Source organism: Arachis ipaensis, chromosome B06 (assembly GCF_000816755.2).
Source record: "Arachis ipaensis cultivar K30076 chromosome B06, Araip1.1, whole genome shotgun sequence".
NCBI lineage: Eukaryota > Viridiplantae > Streptophyta > Magnoliopsida > Fabales > Fabaceae > Arachis > Arachis ipaensis.
The window spans coordinates 9495059-9506417 of NC_029790.2; the positions used below are offsets into that span (position 1 = coordinate 9495059).

An 11359-nucleotide genomic window follows, 5' to 3' on the forward strand; every position below is an offset into this window, starting at 1 on the left:
ATAAAATAATATATAAGTTATTTTTTATAATGTGTTATATTTATTTTTTAAAATATAAAAATTTCACTCCTATTAATTAAAGCACATTTTCACTCTTTCATTCTTTCTCTATTACGTAATTTCGATCTTTTTAAATATTATCGTCCCGGTCATGACAAGAAGCGCTGACGTCGTCGCGATCTACTGCCTTCTAACATTCTTCATGTATAATTGAATAATATTTGAACTCTATATATAAAAGAAAAATGTTAATTAGCAATCAAAAGTTGACAAATACTAATTGGTGAATTCTACCTAACCCCCTCAAAAATAATATTCATGGTGTGTCACATTTTAATTGGACATTATTTTAATTATAATTGAGTTATTTTGTAATTTATTATTTGAGATAAAAATGGTATAATTTCTTGAAGAGAAAATATAAATAAACAATACATACAGTGAACAATATGAATAACTCTTTAAAGAAGAAAAATAAAATTAAAATTAAAATTCAGATTTCTGTTGTAAAATAAATAAGATAGATGTACTAGATATAAAAGAAAATATGTAAATAGATAATTTTAATAATAATATTTATCACATCAATATCTCACACTAATAAAATGTATTAATATTATATGTATTAATATTTATAAACTAGCACCCACGAAGAGAGAGAAGAAAATAGACTTTATAATATTATAATATATGAAAGAAGAGAGAGATAGAAATATTTGTTATTGCTGTGTAAATGGCTTGTGATGAAGCCTTCTATTTATATTTGTGAAAGTCTAACATTCTTCAACATTATTAATTACATTCTATCTTGAGAATGTTAGCTTCTCATAGGAATGGGCATCCACGTCCCATTCTTATCACAACACTCCCCCTTGGATGCCCATTTAGGATTATGCCTCATTAAAACCTTACTAAAGAAAATCCAATGGAAAAAACTTTAGTGAAGAAAAAAGAGTACAAAATCCTTTGTGATAGGGACTGCCTCATTAAAAACCTTGTCAAGAAAAACCCAACGGGAAAAAAAACTTGACCAAGGGAAAAAGAATACAGTCTACCCCTCTTGTCGACATCATTTAATGTCTCGAAATCGGCGCATCCAAATCTCATGTACCAATCTTTCAAAGAAGAATTTTGGGAGTGACTTTGTGAATAAATCTGCCAGATTGTCATTTGAGCGGATCTGTTGAACATCAATTGTCCCTTGATTTTGAAGATCATGAGTGAAGAAGAATTTGGGAGAAATATGCTTCGTTCTATCACCTTTGATGTATCCACCCTTAAGTTGAGCAATGCATGCTGTATTATCTTCAAACAGGATAGTTGGAGCTATCTTATGATCAATCAGTCCACATGATGACAGAATATATTGAATCAGACTCCTCAACCAAAAACACTCGCGACTAGCTTTATGAATCGCCAGTATTTTGGCATGATTAGAGGATGTTGCAGCAATCGTTTGTTTTGTGGACCTCCATGATATAGTTGTACCACCATATGTGAACAGGTATCCTGTTTGAGATCTCCCTTTGTGAGGATCAGACAAGTATCCAGCATCTGCATAACCAACTAGTTGTGACTTAGATTCATAGGGATAAAACAATCCCATATCAACCGTCCCATGAAGATATCGAAAGATTTGCTTGATTCCACTCCAATGTCTTCTGGTTGGAGAGGAACTATACCTTGCTAGTAAATTCACAATAAATGATATATCAGGTCGTGTATTATTAGCAAGATACATTAGCGCTCCAATGGCACTAAGATATGGTACTTCAGGACCAAGGATATCTTCATTTTCTTCTTTAGGACGGAATTGATCCTTTTCCACATCCAAAGACCTTACGATCATTGGGGTACTTAATGGATGTGACTTATCCATATAAAATCTCTTCAAGATCTTTTCTGTGTATGTTGTTTGATGAATAAAGATCCCATTTTTTATATGCTCGATCTGCAGGACGAGACAGAATTTAGTCCTTCCAAGATCTTTCATTTCAAACTCTTCTTTTAGAGTTTTTATAATTGTTAGAATCTCTTCAGGAGTCCCAATGATATTTAAATCATCAACGTACACAGCAATTATAATGAATTTAGATGCATATTTCTTTATGAAAATACATGGACAGATATCATCATTCTTGAATCCATTTTTGGCCAGATACTCAGTAAGACGATTATACCACATTTGTCCAGATTGCTTTAGACCATATAAAGATCTTTGCAATTTGACTGAGTATAACCTTTGTGAATATTCATTGGATGGTTTAGATATATTTACTCCTTCAGGGACTTTCATATAGATATCCCGATCTAATGAGCCGTATAAGTAGGCTGTTACCACATCCATTAAATGCATATGCAGTTTATGATATGCAGATAAACTGACCAAATAACGCAATATTATCGCATCTACTACAGGGGAATACGTTTCTTCATAATCTATACCAGGCCTTTGTGAAAAACCTTGTGCCACAAGTCGGGCTTTGTAGCGCACAACTTCATTTTTCTCATTTCGTTTTCTCACAAATACCCACCGGTATCCAACAGGTTTACATCTTCAGGTGTACGGACTACAGGTCCAAAGACTCCACGTTTAGCAAGTGAGTTTAACTCAGCCTTCATGGCTTCTTTCCATTTTGGCCAATCATTCCTTTGTCGACATTCTTCGACTGATCTTTGCTCAAGATCCTTACTTTCATGCATGATATTTAATGCCACATTATATGGAAATATTTCATTGACAATTGTCTTATTTCGGTCCCATTTCTCTTATGTAAAGACATAATTTATCGAGATCTCGTCATTTTCACAATTTTCAGGTACCTGAACGTCTTCTGGCGTTATATCAGAATTTTGGACAACTACAGGTGTCTCTACTATGTCTTTTCCAACAGGAATATTATTTACCTCTTTTCTCTTTCGATAATTTTTGTCTTTGGAACCGACAGGCCTGCCACGCTTCTGGCGTGTATTTGCTTTAGTAGCTACTTGTCCTACAGGGACATCAATTCGAATTGGGGCATTTTTCGCCCTGCCACGCTTCTGGCGTGAATTTGCTTCAGTGGTTACTTGTCCTACTGGGACATCAATTCGAATTGGGGCATTTTCTGCTGGTATATAAGATTTGGTTATCCTCTTTGTATCGGAAAATGCATCAGGCAATTCATTTGCTATTCTTTGCAAATGTATAATCTTTTGAACTTCTAGTTCACATTGCCCTAATCGAGGATCTAAATGCATCAAGGATGATGCATTCCAATTAAGTTCCTTTTTAGGAAGCTTATTCTCTCCCCCTAATGTTGGAAATTTTGATTCATCAAAATGACAATCTGCAAACCGGGCTTTAAATACATCTCCGGTTTGTATCTCAAGATACCTCACTATAGAGGGAGAATCATATCCAACATATATCTCCAATTTTCTTTGGGGTCCCATTTTAGTACGATTAGGTAGTGCAATGGGAACATATATCGCACACCCAAATATTCTTAAATGGGAGACATTTGGCTGCTGGCCAAAAACTAATTGCATAGGAGAGAACTGATGGTAACTCGTTGGCCTCAAACGAATAAGTGCTGCGGCATGTAAAATAGCATGCCCCAAACCGAGGTTGGGAGATTTGTTCTCATAAGCAAGGGTCTAGCAATTAATTGGAGGCGCTTAATAAGTGATTCTGCTAACCCATTTTGTGTGTGAACATAAGCTACTGGATGTTCAACACTTATTCCATTAGCCATACAATAAGCATCAAAAGCTTGGGAAGTAAATTCACGAGCATTATCAAGACGAATTGCTTTGATTGGATTTTCTGAAAATTGTGCTTTTAATAGAATAATTTGAGCCAGTAATCTCGCAAACGCCAGGTTGCGAGATGATAATAAGCACACATGTGACCATCTCGAAGATGCGTCTATCAGGACCATAAAATATCTAAAAGATCCACATGGTGGATGAATAGGTCCATATATATCACCTTGAATCCTTTCTAGGAATTCAGGGGACTCAAATCCAATCTTTACTGGTGATGGCCTTAAAATTAACTTTTCCTGAGAACATGCAGCATAACAAAATTCACTAGTTTTAAGAATCTTCTGGTTCTTTAGTGAATGTCCATGAGAGTTTACAATAATTCTCCTCATCATGGTTGTTCCCGGATGACCCAATCTATCATGCCAAGTTATGAATTCATTTGGGCTAGTAAACTTCTGGTTTACAATGACATGTGATTCAATTGCACTAATCTTGGTATAATACAACCTAGATGAAAGTGAGGGTAATTTTTCTAATATAACTTTCTTATTTGAATCATGAGTTGTGATACATAAGTACTCATGATTTTCCTCATTCATAATCTCAATATGATATCCATTTCGGCGAATATCTTTAAAACTCAACAAGTTTCTTCGAGACTTGGTAGACAATAGTGCATTATTTATTATGAATTTTATTCCTCCAGGAAACAAAATTATAGCTCTTCCGGAGCCTTCTATCACATTGCCCGAGCCAATAATAGTATTAACATATTCTTCTTTTGGCACAAGATGGGTAAAATATATATCACTTTTAAGAATAGTGTGCGAATTTGCACTATCCGCAAGGCATACATCTTCATTACATATCCTTGTCATTCTCTTCAAAGACAAATAATAATAAAATGAGTAGTATGCACAGTTAAATTGAATACTTGATCGGAATTATTTTTCTAAGAAATACTGCACATAAAATAATGTCATATACTAAAATTTTATTTTAAAAACATGACATATTTATTGATTTCAAAATTCATAAACATTGATATTTCATTATTTATATACATTACATTTGAAACTTAAATACATGGAAAATAAAACTTAACAATAAGTTATTTACATTATTTATTTACATAGATACTTCACAATTCCACATATTAAAATATTCCATCATTGATCAAATGACCAATATTTCCTTCAAGATCCTCAAAGAAATCAGATACATCATAATGAGTGGTGGAATTCTCAGCATCATTTGAAACAAAATTTGTTTCCTTTCCTTTGTCATCCTTTTTCAAAGATGCCTGGTAAAGATCGACTAGGTGCCTTGGGGTTAGGGGTGGTAAAACGGGTCAAACCCATCGGGCCGATCCGCTAAACCCGCTAAAAAAGGCAGGTCGGGCTAGGATTTGGATCCCGCCAAATTAAAAAAATCTGCCAAACCCGCACCGCCAAATTGGCGGGTTTTGGCGGGCGGGGCGGGCCGGTCCGTCGGGCCAAAGATTTTTATTTTTCTTTTTTTATTAAATAAAAAAGTGATTACTATTATAAAACTAATAATTATAAAATTTTTAAACACTTTTTTTTTTCATTTTTTGTTTTAATTCTTCTTTTAGTTATTAACTTTATTTATTTTATTTTACAATTTCGTATATATGCTCAAATTATGTGACTTATTTTTTTAAAATAAAGATGATTCTATTGATAAATATTATTTTGAATAATTTTATTGAAGTTAAAAATTAAAAAAAAATATAGTAAAAAATTTATATTATAATTTGACTATTTTTTATTTGTATTTAATTTTTTAATTATTATTTTTTGATTAATTTTAATTAATTTTATTTTTCAAAAAAAAAAGAGTCAAGCGGGCTAGCCCGCCGACCCGCCAATCCGCCATAAAGTGGGACAAGCTAGCATTTTGAACCCATCTTAGTTGGCGGGGTGGGGCGGGCCGGCCCGCTTTGCCACCCCTAAAAAAAATCCACTTATTCATATAGAAGGATCTACTTACTTCAAGAGAAACATCCAATTTAATTAAAAAAAATTCACATATTCATAGAAAATGATGCCCAATATTTCTTTCTTTATCCCACTTCTGGTGAGATCCTCTCTTTTGAATATAATTCTTTTTCCTTCCATAATTTTTCTTGTTATTAAAACCTTGCCATTTACCTCTTCTGGGATAATTTGCCGCATTTACTTCAGGAAATGGGGCGGCGCCAGCTGGGCACGCTTCATGATTTTTCAAGAGCAACTCATTGTTGCGTTCAGCAACAAGAAGGCAAGAAATTAACTCAGAATATTTTTTAAATAATATTATATGTATTAATATTTATAAACTAGCACCCACGAAGAGAGAGAAGAAAATAGACTTTATAATATTATAATATATGAAAGAAGAGAGAGGTAGGAATATTTGTTATTGCTGTGTAAATGGCTTGTGATCAAGCCTTCTATTTATACTTGTGAAAGTCTAACATTCTTCAACATTATTAATTACATTCTATCTTGAGAATGTTAGCTTCTCATAGGAATGGGCATCCACGTCCCATTCTTATCACAACAATTTATAATTAATTAAATAATTATTAACAGATTTTGAAATTTAAAAAATTAAAATTAACACCTAAACACGTTCATATTACATATAGTTATTCCTAATCCCGCCACAACCACGCTTTCGCGCTAGTTGCTCTCACATCCACTAGCATCCTTTACTAGTGTCGATCTCTCCCTCTCTAGACACAGTCGTCGCCTCCAAACTCTTATCGTCGTAGCTCCTTCAACTACAGTTCCATTCATTGCCATCGTTGCTTCACAAACACCCTTATTAATGTGTTTGGGATTGTATACGTGGCGTTGCTAATGCTGCCTCGTAATCTTTGGGTGGGGCTGTTGCTGTCTTGTTGTCGTCATCCTTCTATTGCTATGTTCTCCTTTTTCTCCTTTTTTTATTCTTCTTTCTTTTTTTCGAATGTGAATGTTCATTTTATTAGATTAGGTATGTAAATGATTATTTTTATTATAAACCAAAAATTTGATGAAGAAAAAAATCCGTGACGTTGAGGACTTGAGGCTAACTGATGAGAGAGAAACCAACGGTGAAATTAAAATTAATATTTTAATTAGATAAATAATTATTAACAGATTTTAAAATTTAAAAATCAACCATTTAAAATTTAAAATTTCGAAATCAGTAAAGTGGCAGATGGTTAAAATCTGAAAAAATAAGATAAAAGAATTAACTCATTATTCACGTTGTCTATTCTCTCGGAACCGTTTTCGAAATATCATATTTTATAGGATTTGATCTGCATTTTGTAAAGTTTACGCTTTTACGGGCTAACGTGAACATAACATAAACTTGAAGGGCGAACGTAGAATTAAGCAAGAAAAAAGCGAGATGGGCTGAGACTGAGAGCCTTGGGCCGCACCCCTAAGGAGACATAGGGTTTCACTCTCACAAGTCACAACTCATGTCTTTCTCGTTCTGCTGTTTCTCAAATCAAATTATCTCTCGCACACGCACCGGCTACCACCATCTCTTACCTTTCGTTTCATGCATTTTCGATAATCTCATCTCTTAGCTGTTTTCTTTTCTCTGAGTCTTCTTTCTCCACCATCCACATAGGTGGCGACCAAACTCCAAACCACGGGCGGAAGCCACTCTCTCTAGCGGCCACCAGGTTCCAATTTCACTTTCTCCTTTATGTTATTGTTGTTGTTGTTAAGAAGTAGTTAGAATTTGATGTAATTGATAGGTTTTCTAACGCTTCGGTTGAGATTATTATGGTGTGAAAAATATTATCGGTTATTGTGTTCTTCGTAAGAAATAATAAATTAAGCCATGATTTATCTATTTTTTTAATTAAACGATGCGGATTTCAGTATTGCTGTGTTTTGTGTGGGAATGCAGGAGTTCAATATAGATAAGGCCTTGTAATGGCAAATAGAGCTGATCCTGATATTGACGACGATTTGCGTGATCTTTACAAGGAGTACACTGGTCCTCTGGGATCTGCTCCTACCAATACGCAAGATAGGGAAAAATCAAACAAAAGGTCTCATGCTGGTTCAGATGAAGAGGAGGAGCCACGGGACCCTAATGCTGTTCCAACCGATTTCACCAGCCGAGAGGCTAAGGTTTGGGAGGCTAAGTCAAAGGCTACTGAGAGGAATTGGAAGAAAAGGAAAGAAGAGGAAATGATCTGCAAACTTTGTGGAGAATCAGGGCATTTCACTCAGGTATGTATCACAGCTCCTACTGCGGCTTTTGTTTCGGGTTGTAACCCCTTTGCAAACATTCACGCTTCTGTATTGTGAATTCTATTGATGATATATAAGGTGTTGCTAGTTGAGTATAATATCATTAACGTCTCATAATTATTTTGGTTGAATATCATTTTTCTTGATAACATAGGGTTGTCCGACTACTCTTGGAGCAAACCGCAAGTCTCAAGATTTCTTTGAAAGGATACCCGCAAGGGATAAAAATGTAAGAGCGCTTTTCACAGAGAAAGTTCTAAACAAGATTGAAAGGGAAATTGGCTGCAAAATTAAGATGGATGAGAAATTTATTATTGTCAGTGGTAAGGATAGATTAATTTTGGCAAAAGGTGTTGATGCGGTACACAAGATTAGAGAGGAGGGTGAACAAAGAGGAACTTCTAGTTCTCACATGGCCAGGTCAAGGTCTCCTGAGCAAAGTCCTGTTGGTGCTCGGTTTCAACGATCTGAGCCCCAGAGGTCTCATTCTGGACCGCGAAATGCATCTCAGTTTCAACAAAGGTTTGGTAGGCAAGAGAGAGCTGTTGAAGACCGCGTGCGAGAGGACATGCAAAAGTTTGCAAGAGGTTCTCCACAAGGTAGGGACAGCATAGGATATGTTTACGGCATCCTTAGAAAGCTGGTAATCTCATGTTCGTAGCTTGTTAGGATTCTGTACAATTCTATTATTTTGAGTAAACTTTGCACAGAAATGGCCAGCATTGTAATGATGTTGCTATTGCTTGTAATTTACTTGCAGCAAGAGGTAAGTTCTTAGCTTTCAAGCATTATCACCGTCCTGAAGGGTTGCCTCCATTACGAACATATTTACTGAAAGGATTGGCTCCCATGGTTTCACTATGCGAATATAAAGATAATTTTTGCATTAAAGCTATGTTAGCATCTTGAATCAAGTGCAATTTGTTGAATTAAAGCAAACCATCTATGTTGGCATCCTGAATCAAGTGCTTAACATACTCTTCATTTCGTGAAGCTTATGGTAATAGTGGAGCAAGAGGTCGGTCAAGCCATTCAAGATCTCCAAGACAGCCCCCTTACACAGGGAACTCATATAATTCAATTGATGGCCGCAATCAGAACATAGGATCTTATAGGAATGATGGGTGGGATTCTCACAGAAGAGAATCTGCAGGGATCCAACCCAGTCATCAGTTTGATTATAGCACTTCCCCCAAGACTTTAGAAGAATTAGAGTTGGAGTATAAGAAAGAGGCAACTGAGCTAATGAAAAACCGTGACAGGGAAGAAGATGAAGAAAATTTCAAGCATCGTGAGGTATGATCATTTATCATTCATGTTTTTACCACAGCTTGAGTCATAATTAACAATCGTCATTCTTGCATAAGCCATGCTGGTTCTATCAAATGTAATGTTACTTGTTTGCTAATTTGTTCGTATATGATGCTGCGAATACTTGAACAGTCATACTTAAAAATGTGTTTGTCAGGAATCACTTTAACTGAATGCAAATGTAGTCTTGTTCCTTATTATGATTTTCTAATTTTCAGTAAAAATAATATAATCAAGCACCTTGGCTTTTATTGCAAGTTTTTCTGGTATTTTATATATTGGATTTTTTACCGAGGAAAAGAAAAACCAGCCGATGTTGTAGTTAAGCTTGTAATTATCTGTTGTCTTATCCACTAGAGCTCTATTTCCAAAATGAGTTTTATATTTATCAAAATACTGGTCTGATGTTTACCTACTGCTACTTTATGATTGCTAATATTATGTTTACTGCTGGAAAGGCTGTTCGAGACTTGAGGGAGAACTACATGAACAAAGTTGCTATGTTAAGGGTCTCACATGCTAAACAATGGGAAGAGTTTCTTCAGCTTGAAGCCCACAGGCATCAACAGCACACAATCCAACAAATCCCTTCTGGTTTTGGCAGTTATAAGCAGCAGAATTTCACCGAATATGATGGTTCTGCTGTCAATCCTCACTATGCTGGGCCCAACTTACCCTTGGAATCGAGGAACAGGTTCTCAGACATGGAGAATTATCCTACCAGGCCTCATGATAATTTTGGTGAATTTCAGAGGCGTGGTGGAGATTTTGCAAAAGCTTTCAACAGATATTAAAATGTTATATGTGAATGAAGTGGTGAGTTGTTCAATTGATTGGTCTTGCAAACCTGCTAAAAACTTGAATTTTAGTTTATTGGCCTTCATTAGTGGGTTCCTTTCTTAATTGTACAGTTGGGTAACTCCTTGTGGTATTATTTTGAACCTCATACCTCAGATATGAATCTTGACCTGGAGTCTGAGTATATTTAATTCTTCTTGTATATATTAGTCTTCTGTACTCAGTGTACTATATTCGGTTGACCAAGCTGTTTGCTATAGTGGATACTGCAGATTCTTTTTTTCTTGCGTAAACCTTAATGTCACTCCAAAAATTTTCAGGGTCCAGCTTGATGGAGAAAAGTATAATGCATGGGGAGGCCAAGGTAGGTAAGTATGTTGAATAAACGGTAGGGTTAGAATGGGACATGCAGTGTGGTTGATGAATTCAGTTACCTGGTAAATTAGTTTTGTCAGGACTTCAATGGAATATTTTGTTATCCGAAACTGGTAATGTGGTACTGCTTTTCCGCCTGGTTATTGTTGTGTAGACATACTCTGTGTTCAGTAGTAACATTGATTTTGGTAGAACGAGGTTCATGCGTATATTGTACTATTAGAGAATGCTTATTGGGGTTTAGCTTCTCTAGGTGTATGTTGGTTGGCTCTTGCTACAAAATTATTCAGGGTTCTCATTGGTATTTGGTTGATATCTACAACGCAGTTTCCTCGCAATATTAAGATTTGTCGGTTAGATGGATTGATTTTGTTTTTCAACTATGAGACAATTCACTTATATAAAATTCATCAATTGGAATTGACATTTTCATATATGTTTCAAGTAGTATTAATCTCCCAACAAAAAATCAGGCGATGGATAAATCTTTTAACATGTACTTGACAATTTTATTTTCATTCCCCCTTTACAAATAGAAGTTATATAGATTAGTTTGTAGTTTTATGTTTTTTCCCCCCTCAGTTTTATGTTAGTTACAAAATTATTAGCTATGTAGCATGAGTTTACTAGTACAAGGTCTTGCTGGAACAGCATAAGAGATATAGTTACGCAACAATTATTTCCTCTCGCTCAAATCGTATACTACATTAAACTACTAATACGTGGTCTAATATTGTGAGACTTAAATAAGTTAATAAAATGCCATTACACTGATAAGACAAATAAAGAAGCGGGGTGGGGAGATTGGACCGACCAAATTACAACATTACCAATAATGAAAATTTAAAAAATTTATA

General features: G+C 35.1%; 1 protein-coding gene across 2 annotated transcripts; it reads left to right on the top strand.

Annotated features, from left to right (window-relative positions):
- On the top strand, positions 7113-10869 carry LOC107646057. Of its 2 annotated transcripts, XM_016350250.2 has the most exons (7): positions 7113-7438; positions 7669-7997; positions 8173-8617; positions 8779-8784; positions 9013-9314; positions 9788-10145; positions 10448-10869. In XM_016350250.2, the coding sequence occupies exons 2-6, from the start codon at positions 7695-7697 to the stop codon at positions 10121-10123; spliced, it is 1392 nt and encodes a 463-aa protein (XP_016205736.1). In that variant the 5' UTR covers positions 7113-7438; positions 7669-7694; the 3' UTR covers positions 10124-10145; positions 10448-10869. The 2 variants fall into 2 exon arrangements, with proteins under 2 accessions (XP_016205736.1, XP_016205737.1); XM_016350251.2 differs by lacking the exon at positions 8779-8784 and having other exon boundaries at positions 7115-7438.